The sequence below is a fragment of the Poromitra crassiceps genome (genome assembly GCF_964638095.1).
Source record: "Poromitra crassiceps genome assembly, chromosome: 10".
Lineage (NCBI taxonomy): Eukaryota > Metazoa > Chordata > Actinopteri > Beryciformes > Melamphaidae > Poromitra > Poromitra crassiceps.
The window spans coordinates 3,068,672-3,087,772 of record NC_139631.1 but is presented as its reverse complement, the minus strand read 5'-3'; the positions used below and the strand labels follow the sequence as shown (position 1 = coordinate 3,087,772).

General features: G+C 42.2%; 1 protein-coding gene across 1 annotated transcript; it reads right to left on the bottom strand.

Annotated features, from left to right (window-relative positions):
* Nucleotides 1-368: 368 nt before the first annotated feature.
* Nucleotides 369-13,607, bottom strand: LOC310783767 (uncharacterized protein; the record flags this gene model as incomplete). The annotated part of the gene is given in 3 exon segments (XM_083644672.1): nt 369-2,500; nt 12,009-13,046; nt 13,048-13,607. Coding segments are annotated over 3 exon segments (3,270 nt in total). The 3' UTR covers nt 369-828.
* Between the last annotated feature and the right edge of the window lie 5,494 nt (nt 13,608-19,101).

The following is a 19,101-nucleotide window of genomic DNA, read 5'->3' as shown; positions in this document are numbered from 1 at the left end:
GAATTGATCTATTCACCCTGCAAACACACGCTTATTTGGAATCAAGTCTCTGTCTCTTTGGTAACACTGCTTCTTCATTTGATTTAATTGATTCCACATCCACTCTGAATACAGCACTTTGTTGTGTTTTAGGCCAGGAAATCATCTGCTATAAATGAATGTCATATTCATTACCTGTGGACCCCAGGAAGACTAGCTGATAGCCATGGCGTCAGCTAATGGGGATCCTTTTAATAAACAAATTAATCAACATTATCAGCTTTGACAGACTATCGTTCCTGGAATGAGTAGAGAAGAAATACTTTATTCATTATTTATTCACTGGAATGAAAAACGTTATTATTGCAAACATTCACTTTGATCACCAGCATGTCAGCACTGTGGAGGAAAACAATGAATCCTCTCCTTATTGAAAAAATAATGATGACACGTAGTTCACTTTTCCTAACAAAGTTACAGGAACAAAATCAACATACTAACAACTATTATTCAGCTATAATAACGAGAAGACTTCTAGTGCTGGCTCCATTAAGGCCCATAGTGAAACAGAAACAGCAGAAATATTACTGTTACAATACAAATAAGCAACAAAGATAACTATAATAGGCCTTACATCAGTTTACATTTTCATGTGGATTTTCGATACTTTCTATCACTGATTGATATAACACAAAAGCAACCTATTCAACCTATATCCAATTGATGAAATCTTTTCCATTGTTTTTCCTCTGCTGCACAGGAAGTGAAGCGTTTAACATTTGTTAATAAGAAGAAGAGCTGGAATAGTTAGCATGAGGATAGCCACCATGGCTGAACAGAGGAAGAAGTCTATTTGAGCTTACACAACTCAGCACTTTCTCCCGTAGTATGAATCCAAAGTCCAGCATAGAGAGGCTGAGTGAATGTGGTCTGGACTCTGTGGAGGAGAGTCATGGTTCCAGTGATGCTGTAGAAGGACAGAATACCTGCACTGTGATCCAGGTACACTCCTATTCTGGAGGACAGAGGGCCTGGGATGGGAGTATTGATATCGTCATGGTCGAAGGAACAAATATCTTCGTCAGAAAATAATAACCAAGACTTGTCATTGCATCCAAATTTACATTTACTTCCTTTTCTGTCAATATTCTTATAGGAGACTGCTATTGAAACATCGTTCCCCCTCCGCTTCACCTCCCAGTAACAACGTCCAGTCAGACCCTCTCTACTCAAGACCTGCCAATTATTAATGAATCTGTGTGGGTGACTAGAATATGGCTGTTTTTCTGACATAGCCGTTGCTTTTCTGTTCCCCTCAGATAATGACAGCCATGAGTGTGCTGTGTTTGGATTCAGTGTGATGTGACGTGAATATTCTAAGAATTCAGTTCTGGTCTTGGGCTCTGGTTGTGGCAGTAAAACATCCACTTCTGTCACGGTCGTTGATTTCTTAGGCCATTCCTCTGTAAGAATGTCCTGTAGTTTCTCTCTGGCCTCAGACACAGCTGCAGTCACAGCCATAAAGTAGCGCAGATCAGGGATATCGGTGCTGGGTAAGTCTGTAGATTGACTGAGACGTGACAGCGAGGGGTAACTGTGTAGAAAATGGATGTGATCCTCTGTGTGTGAGAGCTGCCCCAGCTCAGCCTCTTTCCTCCTCAGCTCAGAGATCTCCTGCTTCAGTTTCTCCTGAAGTTCTTTGGCCGGACTCGCTTGCACTTTCTGCTGGGATCTGATCTGGTGCTTCACCTCAGAGCTTCTCTTCTCAATGAGACGGACCAGCTCAGTGAGAATCTTCTCACTGTGCTCCACTGCTTTATCAGCAGAGCGATTGACAGCCTCCACCTCCTGTTGAAGCACATTCACATGTTTCTCTCTGTCCTGGATTCTCTTCTGGATGTTTTGCCGACTCACTCTGAGCTCTTTCTGCTTCTTGGTCGATTCTGCTGCAGCTGAGACTGTGTCGTGGCCTTTATGTTCATCCATGGAGCAGAGATAGCAGATACACTTCTGATCGGTACGGCAGAAAATCTTCATTACCTCGTTATGACGAAAGCAGATGTTCTCCTGAAGCTTGACGGTGGCTTCCACCAGCCTGTGTTTCTTTAATGGAGGTGCATCATAGTGAGGCTGGAGGTGCTGCTCACAGTAAGAGGCCAGACACACCAGACACGACTTGAGGGCTTTCAGCTTTCTCCCAGTGCACACATCACAGCCCACATCTCCAGGTCCAGCATAGCAGTGATCAGGAGGACAAGATTGGAGTCCTGTCTTCTTCAGTTCCTCCACTACATTTGCAAACAGGATATTTTTCACCAGGACAGGCCTTGGTGTGAAGGTCTGTCTGCACTGGGGGCAGCTATAGATTTTCTTCTGACCCTCTGAATCCCAGTGGCTTTTAATACAGCTCATACAGTAGCTGTGCCCACAGGGAATAGTCACCGGATCCTTTGGATCCAGACAGATCGAACAGCAAAAATTGTCTTGATCTAGCTGAAATCCTTGCTGGGCCATTTCACTTCTCAATGACGGTGAATGTCAGATAGCTTCACTTCCTCTCAACAAGTCGTGCTCTGATCCAAACCAAAACAAAGTTCCTGAGCTCCTGAGCTGGCTGTATCTGAGACCAGGAAGAAGAGGGAGGGGTCATCAGGCTGTACTGTTGTTGCCCGTCTGATGGTCAATGAAGTCACAGCATCTGGAAAATATGGTTTACAAGGTTTTACTGTGTGCAATGAGTTGTGTCACTGGTCACGGTGCCTCAGTATTCACCTTATGTTACCACGCCCACTTTTTCTCTTCCGTGTAAGACGCAATTATATTTGTTCTTCCGGTTCAGCGTTAGCCGGGCGGTAAACATCGATAAACTGTAAACTGAAGTTTTGCAACATTCAGCAGCTACACTGCGGCCAACTTCAGTTGCATGCTCATAGCATTACTGCTGCGAGGAGCCAATGGCTACCCGGTTGGCATTTAACATTAGTTAAAAAAAACACGTTGACAGTGTTTTCTCACTGCCAGTACAGTAGGGGTGGACAGATAGCCTACTAGCTAGCGTTAGTCCGACCGGTCACACAGCCAGCGCACTCCTCACTGCTCGTTAACAATTTCCAAATAGGCGTTATTCTGATAAACTGGTCACATATTTGGAATGTTAAGTTCTCATCTGAAAAAATATTAAAACTTTATAACAATTTGTTTTTTTTGCTTGAAAACAGCTTTTTGGCAAGTCTAAAAATGATAAAGCTATCTTAGCCCCACTCTTAGCCCATAGCTATCTAAGCCCTGGGCTAAGAGTGGGGCTAAGATAGCCCCAGGCTAACTTAGTCCCTTTTCACACACGCATTGTTAACCCAGGTTAACCTAAAAGATTCACATTGTTTCCTTGACCGCGTCTCACACAACGCAACTGTAGCATGTGTTTAGATGTAAAGTCAGGGTTATCCTGCTCCAGAGCAGAGGTGGCTAGCCGGGGATGAAGTCGGGGGTTAGCCCACTTTGGAGTGGGCCAGGATTTTGCAAGTGTGAAAGCTTTCTTAGCCCTGGGCTAACAGCTCTCTTAGCCCATGGCTAAGAGACTTACTTAACCCCGACTGTAGTGTGAAAAGCCCTAAAGTATGTTCTTCCCTATACCTCTGTAACATTGACAACCAGCATGTTAGCTACAACATGCTACAACAGCTAACTCACTGGTTAGTACAGTGGTTAGTACCATCAAAGGTTAGTACTCATGATGCTAATTATTTAGCATAGCTAATTACACAACAAGGCTTCTCTCAGAGTACTGCAGCTAATGCTAATTAGCCAATATGCTAACGTTAACATTTGGAAACACTTCACAACTTAGGCAAAATAGTCTCTGCACACTCCTAACTAACTTATTTACACAATTCAACCCTATTGGCCAAGTAGCTCACCTGGAAAATAGGTTAACAAGGTGTTAATACTGTGCTGCGTGTTGCAATGAGTTATGCCGCTGGTGGACTGCTCCTCTTCCTGGAATAGTGTAGGACCCAGAGCAATCTAGTAAGAGAGTGCTGTGCTATGGAGTCCCGGATCTGCCATAACAACAAATAAATGAATAAATGTATAAATGAGCAGATAAATACATATATATGTATCATAAATATATGTATAAATAAATGTAGATGACATAAATGTATATATATGTGTATTTTCCTATTTTTGTACGTTTTATATATTTATTTAATGATTTATTTGTGTATTTATACATTTATACATTTATTTATACATTTATACATTTATACATTTATTTATACATTTATACATTTATTTATACATTTATACATTTATACATTTATTTATACATTTATACATTTATTTATACATTTATACATTTATTTATGGCATTTATTTATGTCTGTTTTATTTTATTTATGTCTGTTTTATTTACCTCCCATTTATTTCTGTGCCTTGTATTTAGTGATGTCTCCTTTGTATTTAGTGATGCGTCCTTGCTTCCTGCAACTGCAAATGTAAATTAGGGGGGCGGCCCTGTGCATTTATGCCTGCTCAATGCAGATTAGGGGGCTGGCCGTCATGGGCTCAAGTCTTTGCCTATTGGCTCGAATGCACATTGTCCTATCTGCTCCAAACTTGTCATGCATGATAAGTGTCCATGCCTGAAGATATCTGCACATCAATATCCATGGTATTTACACTCATAGCGCCACCTACTGGCAACAGGAAATGACATGTTTTACACTTACATGAACTGCTCAGAGTGGGTTGAACACATCCACCTTGGATGTGGTCAGAAAATCCTTTACCACCCAATGCAGCTTCATTGTGATGATTATGAGTGCTCATTGACTGGCGTGGGCGTGGCGCCATGGCGAAGGTTGATGTTTCGCCGTCACACAGGAAGCTGGAGTAACTTCATTGTAGATTGTCCAATCTGCTCCAAACTTGTCATGCATGATAACTGTACATGCCTGAACACATCTAGATGTCAATATCCATTTATAGTCATAGCGCCCCCTACTGGCAACACAGAAAGTGCTTTGTAACTTGGCCCTACATGCTCACACGTGCACCAAACTTCACATGTTTGATGAGCATCCCAGCCTGAAGACATCTAGATGACCATTTGGAGTTAGAGGCAGAGCGCCCCCTACTGGCCACACAGAAAGCGGTTTGTAACTCGGCCGTACATGGTCACACCCGCAACGAACTTCACATGTTTGATGAGCATTCCAGACTTCACACATGTACATGCCAATATAGCATTATAGGCAGAGCGCCCCCTACTGGCAACACATAAAGTTGATTGTAACTCAACTGAACGTTGTCCTATCTGCTCCAAACTTGTCGTGCATGATAAGTGCCCATGCCTGAAGATATCTGCAGATCAATATTCAGTGATAGTTACAGCGCCACCTACTGGCAAAAGGAAATGACAAGTTTTACACGTACATGAACTGCTCATAGTGGGTTGACCACATCCACCTCAGATGTGGTCAGAAAAGCCTCAAGCTCTCGATTAACCTTCATTGTGAGGATTATGAGTAAGACATTGATATGTCAATATCCATTTATAGTCATAGCGCCCCCTACTGCCAACACATAGATCGTTTTGTAACTCGGCAGTACATGGTCCCCCGTGCACCAACATACACATGTTTGATGACCATCCCAGCCTGAAGACATCTGGATGACCATTTGGAGTGATAGGCAGAGCGCCTCCTTCTGGCCACACAGGGAGTTGGAGTAACTCCATTGTAGATTGTCCAATCTGCTCCAAACTTGTCATGCATGATGAGTGTACATACCTGAAGACATCTAGATGTCAACATCCATTTATAGTCATAGCGCCCCCTACTGCCAACACAGACAGTGGTTTGTAACTCGGCCCTATATGCTCACACGCGCACCAAACGTCACATGTTTGATGAGCATCCCAGCCTGAAGACATCTATAGGACCATTTGGAGTTAGAGGCAGCGCGCCCCCTACTGGCCACACAGGAAGTTGGAGTAACTCCATTGTAGATTGTCCAATCTGCTCCAAACTTGTCATGCATGATCAGTGTACATACCTGAAGACATCTAGATGTCAACATCCATTTATAGTCATAGCGCCCCCTACTGCCAACACAGACAGTGGTTTTTGTAACTCGGTCCTATATGCTCACACGCGCACCAAACGTCACGTTTGATGAGCATCCCAGCCTGAAGACATCTATAGGACCATTTGGAGTTAGAGGCAGCGCGCCCCCTACTGGCCACACAGGAAGTTGGAGTAACTCCATTGTAGATTGTCCAATCTGCTCCAAACTTGTCATGCATGATCAGTGTACATACCTGAAGACATCTAGATGTCAACATCCATTTATAGTCATAGCGCCCCCTACTGCCAACACAGACAGTGGTTTTTGTAACTCGGTCCTATATGCTCACACGCGCACCAAACGTCACGTTTGATGAGCATCCCAGCCTGAAGACATCTATAGGACCATTTGGAGTTAGAGGCAGAGCGCCCCCTACTCGCCGCACAGGAAGTTAGAGTAACTCCATTGTAGATTGTCCAATCTGCTCCAAACTTGTCATGCATGATCAGTGTCCATGCCTCAAGCCATCTATATGTCAATATCCATTTATAGTCATAGCGCCCCCTACTGGCAACAAAGAAAGTGGTTTGTAACTTGGCCCTACATGCTCACGCGTGCACCAAACATCACATGTTTTATGAGCATCCCAGCCTGAAGACATCTAGATGACCATTTGGAGTTATAGGCAGAGCGCCCCCTACTGGCCACACAGGAAGTTGGAGTAACTTTATTGTAGATTGTCCAATCTGCTCCAAACGTGTCATGCATGATAAGTGTCCATGCCTGTACACATCTATATGTCAATATCCATTCATAGTCATAGCGCCCCCTACTGGCAACACAGAAAGTGGTTTGTAACTCGCTCCTACATGCTCACATGCGCACCAACCTTCACATGTTTGATGACCATCCCAGCCTGAATACATCTAGATGACAATTTGGAGTGATAGGCACAGCGCCCCCTACTGGCCACACAGAAAGCGGTTTGTAACTCGGCCGTACGTGGTCACACCCGCAACAAACTTCACACCATCCCAGACTTCACACATGTACACGCCAATATAGCATTATAGGCAGAGCGCCCCCTATTGGCAACAGGAAATTACATCTTTTACACTTACATGAACTGCTCATTGTCCCAGCCTGAAGACATCTATATGTCAATATCCATTTATAGTCATAGCGCCCCCTACTGCCAACACAGAAAGTGGTTTGTAACTCGGCCCTACACAGTCCCACGCGCAACAAAATTCACATGTTTGATGACCATCCCAGCCTGAAAACATCTACATGACAATTTACATGATTTACATCTACATGTAATTTACATCTACATGAGTAGCGCCCCCTAGTTGCCAGTAGGGGGCGCTATGACTCTAAATGGATATTGACATATAGATGTCTTCAGGCTGGGACACGTATGAAGCACGTGCAGTTTGGCAGAGATTGGACAATCTCCAATGGAGTTAATCCAACTTCCTGTGTGACGGCAAAACATCAACGTTCGCCATGCCCAAGCTGCATTGGGTGGTAAAGGATTTTCTGACCACATCCGAGGTGGATGTGTTCAACCCACTCTGAGCAGTTCATGTAAGTGTAAAACATGTAATTTCCTGTTGCCAGTAGGTGGCGCTATGACTGTAAATGGTTATTGACATATAGATGTCTTCAGGCATGGACAGTTATGCATGACAAGTTTGGAGCAGATAGGACAATGTGCATTCGAGTGACAGCGACTTCGTGTGTCATGGCGAGACATCGATCTTCGCCGCGTAGCTACACCCACGCCGTCCATGGTAAATGCAAACTTTTAATAACTATTCATCATTGGGGTCTCTTCTATCTGCTGTGCAAGTTTGAGGGTGATCTGATGAACCCCGTAGGAGGAGTTCGTTAAAGTCTGACCCCTGGAAATGGGTGAAATGTCTGAAATATTGCACAGTAAATTCAAAATGGCTGACTTCCGGTTGGGTGTGGATCTTGGCACCAAGAGACTTTTCCATCAGTCTGGCCATGATACATGTGCCCTGCAATTTTCGTAGCTGTAGGTGAAACTTAGTGCGAGGGCTATTCCGTTTATAGGAGGCACTATGGAGGCATTTAGCCACGCCCCTGGCCAAAAACCTTGAAATCTGAAAATTTTCGCTACTTGTGACGGATGTGCAAAGTTTGGCCACTTTTTGTGCATGTTTAGACCCTCAAAAATGCACGCAAAGTGTAAGTATAATAACAATAAATATAGCCGCAAGCGGCGATGCGGGGTCCAAGCATCCGGTGACATGGGGGATATATGAGACATAATAAACACAAAATAAGGCACATTTATTCAGAGTTGGTATGTGCACAAGTAAACAAAATTTGGTTGAGATCCGGTGACCTGACAGTTTCCAAGCAGTAGTAGTAGTAGCCTAGTAGTAGCAGTAGTAGGAATAGTAGTAATAGTAGTGTTGGTAGTAGTGGGACTGGTAGCAGTAGTAGCAGCAGTAGTTGTAATTGACCGGTTAATGAGTTGTGGGCAATTTAGTGTCGGGGTGTGTTTCATTAAAAGTTTAGAGATTTATCATTTCAAAACTGTGTGATTTGGCCAAACGGTCTAGGAGGAGTTAGCAAAAGTAGGGTTTTGATCAAATTCAAAATGGTGGAAAATCTAGGCAGACGCAAATGGGCGCGGCCTACATAGATAGATGCATATTGATCCAAGGAATCCCTGAGAAGTGATTTGATTTGAAAGAAATTTTGAGTATAGGACACACGGTTCAGAAGATATGGAGCATAACGCGAAATGGTCTGTTATAGCGCCACCATCTGGCCGGTATGGGTAATTTTTTGTTTCTGAGTAGTGAGGCACATTTCCAATCTATGTGCCCAGTCTGGCTATGCTGAGCATTACAGTTTCTGCTGTACATACAGTTTTACCGGAGAAGAATAATAATAATCAGAACAGATACAACAGATACAATCCATGCACTTCGTGCTTGGACCCCTAATAACCGGAACAATTACAATAGGGATCCACGCACTTCGTGCTTGGACCCCTAATAATAATCCCTTGGAATACAATAGGCCCTTCGCCAACCGACCATGCCGGTGCTCGGGCTCTAATTAAAGCTGCAGGCAGCGTCGTGGGCCCTCGCACCCGCCGCGCGTCGGGGTTCGGAGCAGATAGGACAACGTTCGGTCGAGTTACAATCAACTCCCTGTGTTGCCGATAGGGGGCGCTCTGCCTCTAATGCTATATCGGTGACGGTGTGTACGTGCGTGAAGTCTGGGATGCTCACCAAACATGTGAAGTTGGGTGCGGGTGTGACTGTGTATGGCCGAGTTACAAACCGCTTTCTGTGTGGCCAGAAGGGGGCGCTCTGCCTATCACTCCAATTTGTCATCTAGATGTGTTCAGGCTGGGATGGTCATCAAACATGTGGATGTAGGCGCGCGTGGGACCGTGTAGGGCCAAGTTACAAACCACTTTCTGTGTCGCCAGTAGGGGGTGCTATGCCTATAAATGGCTATTGACATCTAGATGTGTTCAGGCATGTACAGTTATCATGCATGACAAGTTTGGAGCAGATTGGACAATCTACAATGAAGTTACTCCAACTTCCTTTGTGACGGCGAAACATCAACCTTCGCCATGGCGCCACACCCATGCCAGTCAATGAGCACTCATAATTATCACAATGAAGCTGCATTGGGTGGTAAAGGATTTTCTGACCACATCCGAGGTGAATGTGTTCAACCCACTCTGAGCAGTTCATGTAAGTGTAAAACATGTCATTTCCTGTTGCCAGTAGGTGGCGCTATGAGTGTAAATACCATGGATATTGATGTGCAGATATCTTCAGGCATGGACACTTATCATGCATGACAAGTTTGGAGCAGATAGGACAATGTGCATTCGAGCCAATAGGCAAAGACTTGAGCCCATGACGGCCAGCCCCCTAATCTGCATTGAGCAGGCATAAATGCACAGGGCCGCCCCCCTAATTTGCATTTGCAGTTGCTCAGAAAAGGAAAGGAAGCAAGGACGCATCACTAAATACAAAGGAGACATCACTAAATACAAGGCACAGAAATAAATGGGAGGTAAATAAAACAGACATAAATAAAATAAAACAGACATAAATAAATGCCATAAATAAATGTATAAATGTATAAATAAATGTATAAATGTATAAATAAATGTATAAATGTATAAATAAATGTATAAATGTATAAATAAATGTATAAATGTATAAATAAATGTATAAATGTATAAATAAATGTATAAATGTATAAATACACAAATAAATCATTAAATAAATATATAAAACGTACAAAAATAGGAAAATACACATATATATACATTTATGTCATCTACATTTATTTCTACATATATTTATGATACATATATATGTATTTATCTGCTCATTTATACATTTATTCATTTATTTGTTGTTATGGCAGATCCGGGACTCCATACTGTACGGCGTCAGTGGACGACCAAAATGTGTGACTCAGCCAATGAATAGCCAGGAAGGGGTCTCGCGCTACTTTTGAATGCTAAAATGAAGCTGATAATGTACAATTTTATTATTTAAACGTCTGACCGTTTCAAAGTACATCACAAACTGACCTTTTTGATGGAACTCGACAGCGCTGCTTAATCCAGAAGCTTACTTCCGGGAACTCTTGAGAGTTAAAAAACAAAACAAAAACAAAAACATTGGATTGAATGGAGATGTGGCGACTCTTCTATACTCTGGTAGGACCTTCCAGGAAGAGGAGCGAGGCAGGGTGTGTTTTAGCACTTGTTTACAATATGACTTGAAGACGATATAGTTAAACGTAGGATCAATCTTTCTCTCCTTATTTCTCCCTCACTTTTTTTAAACAAAACATTTAAACATTTGAAAATTTAAATTGACAGAGAGAGGAAATGTTTTTTTCAAGTTGTTAGCATCAGTTTTTCTCTTACAGGGAGTTTGAGTTGCTCATGTAGGTCACTCACGATAAACTTTAACACAAAGTTATAGTACATTAAAAATAACTGAGTGCAAATCTCCGCCAACTCTGAACAATTCTCCAACTTGCTGTTACACCCACACATGGCGGCCATAACTTCAATTTAAAGTTGAATTGATCTATTCACCCTGCAAACACACACTTATTTGGAATCAAGTCTCTGTCTCTTTGGTAACACTGCTTCTTCATTTGATTTAATTTATTCCCACCTCCACTCTGAATACAGCACTTTGTTGTGTTTTAGGACGGGGAATCATCCGTTATAAATTACTGTCATATTCATTACCTGTGGACCCCAGGAAGACTAGCTGATAGCCATGGCGTCAGCTAATGGGGATCCTTTTAATAAACAAATTAATAAACATTATCAGCTTTGACAGACTATCGTTCCTGGAATGAGTAGAGAAGAAATACTTTATTCATTATTTATTCACTGGAATGAAAAACGTTATTATTGCAAACATTCACTTTGATCACCAGCATGTCAGCACTGTGGAGGAAAACAATGAATCCTCTCCCTATTGAAAAAATAATGATGACACGTAGTTCACTTTTCCTAACAAAGTTACAGGAACAAAATCAACATATTAACAACTATTATTCAGCTATAATAACGAGAAGACTTCTAGTGCTGGCTCCATTAAGGCCCATAGTGAAACAGAAACAGCAGAAATATTACTGTTACAATACAAATAAGCAACAAAGATAACTATAATAGACCTTACATCAGTTTACATTTTCTTGTGGATTTGCGATACTTTCTATCACTGATTGATATAACACAAAAGCAACCTATTCAACCTATATCCAATTGATAAAATCTTTTCCATTGTTTTTCCTCTGCCACAGAGGAAGTGAAGCGTTTAACATTTGTTAATAAGAAGAAGAGCTGGGATAGTTAGCATGAGGATAGCCACTATGGCTGAACAGAGGAAGAAGTCTATTTGAGCTTACACAACTCAGCACTGTGTCCAGTAGTATGAAACGAAAGTCCAGCATAGAGAGGCTGAGTGAATGTGGTCTGGACTCTGTGGAGGAGAGTCATGGTTCCAGTGACGCTGTAGAAGGACAGAATACCTGCACTGTGATCCAGGTACACTCCTATTCTGGAGGACAGAGGGCCTGGGATGGGAGTTCTGATATCGTCATGCCTGAAGTAACAAATATTTTCGTCATTAAATAATAGCCAAGACTTGTCATTGTTTCCAAAGTAACAATCACTTCCTTTTCTGCTAATATTCTTATAGGAGACTGCTACTGAAACGTCGTTCCCCCTCCGCTTCACCTCCCAGTAACAACGTCCAGTCAGACCCTTTCTACTCAGGACCTGCCACCAATTAATGAATCTGTCTGGGTGACTAGAATATGACTGTTTTTCTGTCATACACATGGCTTTTCTGTTGCCCTCAGATAATGACAGCCATGTGTGTGCTGTGTTTGGATCCAGTGTGATTTGACATGAATATTCTAAGAATTCAGTTCTGGTCTTAGGCTCTGGTTGTGGCAGTAAAACATCCACTTCTGTCACGATCGATGATTTCTTAGGCCATTCCTCTGTCAGAATGTCCTGTAGTTTATCTCTGGCCTCAGACACAGCTGCAGTCACAGCCATAAAGTAGCGCAGGTCACGGATATCGGTGCTGGGTAAGTCTGTAGATTGACTGAGACGTGACAGTGAGGGGTAACTGTGTAGAAAATGGATGTGATCCTCTGTGTGTGAGAGCTGCTCCAGCTCAACGTCTTTCCTCCTCAGCTCAGAGATCTCCTGCTTCAGTTTCTCCTGAAGTTCTTCGGCCAGACTCACTTCCACTTTCTGTTGGGATCTGATCTGCTGCTTCACCTCAGAGCTTCTCTTCTCAATGAGACGGACCAGCTCAGTGAGAATCTTCTCACTGTGCTCCACTGCTTTATCAGCAGAGCGATTGACAGCCTCCACCTCCTGTTGAAGCACCTTCACGTCTTTCTCTCTGTCCTGCATTCTCTTCTGGATGTTTTGAGACTGTGTCGTGGCCTTTATGTTCATCCATGGAGCAGAGATAGCAGATACACTTCTGATCGGTACGGCAGAAAATCTTCATTACCTCGTTATGACGAAAGCAGATGTTCTCCTGAAGCTTGACAGTGGCTTCCACCAGCTTGTGTTTCTTTAATGGAGCTGCATCATAGTGAGGCTGGAGGTGCTGCTCACAGTAAGAGGCCAGACACACCAGACAGGACTTGAGGGCTTTCAGCTTTCTCCCAGTGCACACATCACAGCCCACATCTCCAGGTCCAGCATAGCAGTGACCAGAAGGAGGAGATTGGAGTCCTGTCTTCTTCAGTTCCTCCACTACATTTGCAAACAGGATATTTTTCACCAGGAGAGGCCTTGGTGTGAAGGTCTGTCTGCACTGGGGGCAGCTATAGATTTTCTTCTGACCCTCTGAATCCCAGTGGCTTTTAATACAGCTCATACAGTAGCTGTGCCCACAGGGAATAGTCACTGGATCCTTCAGTAGATCCAGACAGATCGAACAGCAAAAATTGTCTTGATCTAGCTGAAATCCTTGCTGGGCCATTTCACTTCTCAATGACAGTGAATGTCAGATAGCTTCACTTCCTCTCAACAAGTTTTGCTCTGATCCAAACCAAAACAAAGTTCCTGAGCTCCTGAGCTGGCTGTATATGAGACCAGGAAGAAGAGGGAGGGGTCATCAGGCTGTGCTGTTGTTGCCCGTCTGATGGTCAATGAAGACACAGCATCTGGAAAATATGGTTTACAAGGTTTTACTGTGTGCAATGAGTTGTGTCACTGGGTGCCTCAGTATAAAGAGCAGGAAAACATGAAATATATGGATATTAGCCTCAATAGCATTTAACACACAGAGCATGTTAAATACCACAACATTAACCCCCTTTAGCATTAACACACAAAGGGGCTTTTCACACTACATGCTCTAAGCCAGTGTTGGGGAAACTACTTTGAAAGCATAGATTAGGAAGCTACCAATTACTTCACCATGGAGTAGTAGTTGAAACTACAGCAAAGCTACCCTGGGAGAAATGTAGTTTAGGGAACTACAAGCTACGCAGAAAAAGTAGTTCAAACAAGCGGTGGAAATGGGCAGGTTTTACTGTGGGACCCCTACTTTAGGCAGGATGGGGGCCCCCGGAGGCGGTCCAGACCCCCCCCCCCCCACACACACACACACACACACACACACCGGAGACATAGGGTATTATAGGTACACTTATGAAGATGGCAATTGTCCATGAGATACAGCTTATTGCCCGGTATATGACGTCAACTGTCTGAAAATAACAGGTGTCAACAACTATAAAGACAACCTTTGATATCAATTAGTATGACTCACTGTCAGAGTACAAGGATGTCCTGCTGATAGGAAGCTAATCATTAAAATGAAGCAACCATTCATTGACAAGTATAGGTAGCCGTCAATGACTCCTAGCAGTGCAATGAAATAGTTTGCCCTCATATATATATATTATAAAACGGCTCTCTCAAATCAAGCAATCTGATTGGTTCACAGCCATTGTATAAATCCAATAACCCACTCCTGGTTATTGGCATGGCAACTCTCTTACTAAAAGCCTTTGGTTACCTCAAAAAAAACAAATGGCGGAGACAGCTGTCAGATTCTTGTGAATCGATCTTCGCTTATAACTTTACTAATACTTCGCAGAAAATTATGTTTTGTACAAGAATAGATGCGGGCTAATGTCTTCTTTGCAAAAAAAAGGCTGTTAACCCCGCATTTAACCCCGTAACATTAGTTGGTGTCGGGCTTTGCAGAAAGCACTCAGCTACTCAGCAAGCGCTGAGAATGCAGCGCTGCGCTCGAGCTGCCTGTCGGGCTTTCCAGAAAGCTCTCAGCTTCTCAGCAAGCGCCAGGATTGGCCAATGTCAACTTCAGTCTCCAGAACGATCCAATCAAATCACCCGCACGTCTATCTTCTTGCTAGAGGTCCCGCCTTACAGTAGTGTTTCAACTGACTCTATCAGAATACCATGCCAGTCGGACTTATAGTATTATTATTATATTTATATTATCATACTTGGAAACCGTTTTATAAAAGCAATATAGCACTCGAGCAGCGTGTGTTGTGGCATATATCCCGCTGATCAGTTGTTATCCCACTCGGCCTGCGGCCTCGTGGGATAACAACTGATCAGCGGGATATATTTGCCACAACACACTAGCTCTCATGCTATATTGCTTAAATATATAATACTGTAATATATATATATAACTGCGACTTTCTTGACATGCAAAGTTATGTTTTGAATTGACAAGATTAACGTTGGCACCCCGTGGCACAATTCAAACGGGATCAAAAAAGTAACATTATTCACCGTTCACCGCCATTCATATTTTTTCCAGCGCTGGTACAGGGAGAAAGCAGGAAGTGATGTTTCACTTTGGCTCTCTATAACTCTGTAACTTGTAACATTCACAACCAGCATTATGTTAGCTACAACATGGATTCACTGGTTAGTACAGTGGTTAGTACCATCAATGGTTAGTACTCATGATGCTAATTATTTAGCATAGCTAACCAGTGTTGGGGGTAACTCATTACAAAAGTAATATATTACATGTATTACTTTTAGTAGTAACTCAGTAATATAACTTATTACAATGGAATTTCAGTAATATTATACCAGTTACTTTGTCAAGTAACACAAGTTACAAATTTAATTAAAAAGAATCATCAAAGCACATATTTAAATAAAGATTAAATCATTTCTTAATCAAATTGTGTGTTTTTTATGCAAATAACCACTATAGATGAGAATAACAAAGGAAAAAGATAACAATTAGAATTTTGGACGGTTTACACTGACTTCAGACAGTATAAATTATTTTTCTGGGTTACTCTACACAGACAGTAATATTGTAAAGTAACTTATTACTTTCAAATGAAAGTAACTAGTAATATGTAGTGTATTACATTTTGAAAGTAACTTGCCCAACACTGTAGCTAACACAACACGGCTTCTCTCAGAGTATTTTAGCTACAGTACTGTAGCTAATTAGCCAATAAGCTAAAGTTTTTCTTAATAAACAATTGGAAACACTTCACAACTTAGAACAAATAGACCCTGCACACTCCTAACTAACTTATTAACACAATTCGACCCTATTGGCCAAGTAGCTCACCTGGAAAATATGGTTAACAAGGTTTTTACTGTGCTGCTGCAATGAGTTGTGCCCGGTTGTGCCACTGGTGGACTGCTCCTCTTCCTGGAATACAGTGCAGGACCTTCCAGGAAGAAGAGCCGTTTTAAAGAGGCAGGGTGTGTTTGTTTACAATATGACTTGAAGTAATAGTTAAACGTAGGATCAATCTTTCTCTCCTTATGTCCCCCTCACTTTTTTAAACAAAACATTTTAAAATAAAGTTTAAACCCTTCTAAATGGCTTGTGGAAATTTTAACAGAAAAACTATTTCCAATGTTTTTTTCCCCTTTCAAATTCCTCTTCCTCTAGAGCAGTGGTTCTCAAATGAAGGGGGTCCTTGATGGGGTTCCAGGAGGTTCCCAGCCAAAAGGGGAGTACTTTATTTTTGCTATAATTCCATTCATAAGGAACACAATGACTATTTTGGCCATGGGTTTTATACACTTTCTGTAATAAAACATCTAAAAGCATCAATCTTATTATCATATGGGGGACCATGTGACAAAATCCTATCAAATGGGGGTCCGTGGTCTAATTTTTGTCAGTTTAGGGGTCCTTCATGCGAAAAATGAAGGACAATGAAAAATTTGAGAACCACTGCTCTAGAGAGCTCTCTCTCTCCCTCCTGCTGGTGGTCATTTTCAAAGGGGCTTATAGCATACCTGCCAACATTGGGCTGTGAAAAAGAGGGAGATTTTCTGGGGTATCGCTGAATGGCCTACCCTCAACGTCCCCCCGCCCCCATATAACCCTACACCACAAATTAATCGAATAAATACAACGATGTAAAGTAAATTACTTTTAATTAGTCTTAAATTCATAGCTCACAGAAAAGTAAATAATGATCCAATTTAGTTCAAATAAACATCCAAAATGTACAAAAGATGTGATCAAAAGTCTCAAATGTACTACATAACAAAAAATGAAAAAGAAATGTTCTTGGCGACTAACATGGCCAATTTCACCTTTGCCTTGCTGACCTGCTCAGCCTCCGACACACCTGTAATGAGGAATGTGAATATGTTAGCAGTTCTAATCTGCGCTTCCACAGCTTGTTTGTATTTGGCATGTTAAATTAGCATGTTTGCTAACGTCATTTTCCCCACCATGTAGGCTACTACACTAAATTCGCCCCGACACAACTTGCATGGTATTTGCGGATGTGGCTAGCGGTTAGAAACGGGAAGGGGTGCACGATAGGCCAAAAAGATCATATTGTGCGCACAGATATTGCAATTGCGATATGATTTTAGTTGGAATGGTGAAATGAAAATATGATGTGATTTGTATTGAGGTCTGTACTAGCAAACATTTAGGCGTGTTCTCTTACGTGTGGAGAATATGATTTGTAGGCTGTGGTATCTCTGTAGCACCACAATGCTGCCTTTAATGTTATGTTGTGACACATGACCTTGATCAAATAATTGCAGGCTCCTGCGATTTGGATATTGCACTTGGACATATTGCGATTTCAATCGTGATTCGATTAATTGTGCAGCCCTCGTCTCGTAACAAGTGGACTGAGATTTGGTAGCGTATCTCTTCTTCTTGGGACCTGTTTCATCCATTTTCCGTGGCAAAGCCAGCAGAGGCCATTGACTGTATACATATGGCAGACATTCTGCAGGCAGGGCCCATGTGATCAGCCTGAGGCAGGCCGGGTCGGGCGGGAAATAAGCTCCACGTCAGCGTCGCTAATCACAATTAGCGTATTCAGTAGATCAAGAAATGGAATCAATAGTGCAGAGTCCCACCACCTGCTTTCTCAATATGAGCCATCAGTATTCATGGAATCACTTCTCAGATGTAGGTGAGGCAGCCATACGGAGCATCTTCGATTTGACTTCAACTTTGCTTTCGCCTACATGCATGAAAGGATGTTATGCATTAGGTATAAGTGACTTAATTTCTCGTGGATTAGGGTGGCCACCCAAGTAAACACTTCATGAATAGTTAATGTGGAAATATTGCGCTTGTGTGTGTGTGTGTGTGTGTGTGTGTGTGTGTGTGTGTGTGTGTGTGTGTGTGTGTGTGTGTGTGTGTGTGCGCGTGCGTACGTGCATGCATGTGCGTGTATGCAGGTGCTAGCTTCAAAAATGAGTTTTCCTGTGTCACCCCATGCCTCCATGCATCTCCCGGCCTAGGTCAACCAACCTCCTCAGTGGGTTATTGGAGGATCCTAGTTCCGATTGAAAAGGTGGCAAAACAGAAGACTGTCCTGACACCGTGGACATCAAGACATTAGCAGTTACACTATAGCTCTCTCCCTGAGGGGCAGCCGCTTTCACAGGAGCTTCAGCTGAGCTGCCACAACAACCATTCACTTCAAATGGGAAACGGCAAGAAGGGCACAGCGGGCTTCAAAGACACAATCTGACGTTCTTTGAGCGAACATTATCATTCGGCCGACTAGAATGACGGGTCTGTTTGACACAAACGTCGGAGTTATGCCACTAAACAGCAACATAGAACAGCTAGCTAGAAAAAGGGATATTGTTGGTCAATTCAGTATGATCACAGTACCCTAACTTTAAATCTACTGATCAGACTTTACTTTGCTGGTCTAGGCTGTTTTTTTTAATCTTTAACAAAATTATATGCTTATTCTTCTACATAAACAATTAAACAACTATATAATAAATATAAGATACAAAAAAATATTCAAGTAAATAAATAATGTCTTATTGCCTGGTATTTTTTTCATATATAACCTACAGATATGCAATGATGATTACTGGGTAATGTGTATTTTGTTGTCCAAGTCTCTATTTGATCATGTGACGATATGATAGCTAGGTTAGCTGACGATATGATATAGCTAGGTTAGGTGCAAAATCTGAACTGAATCAGTTACTCTTTGTTAGTTCTC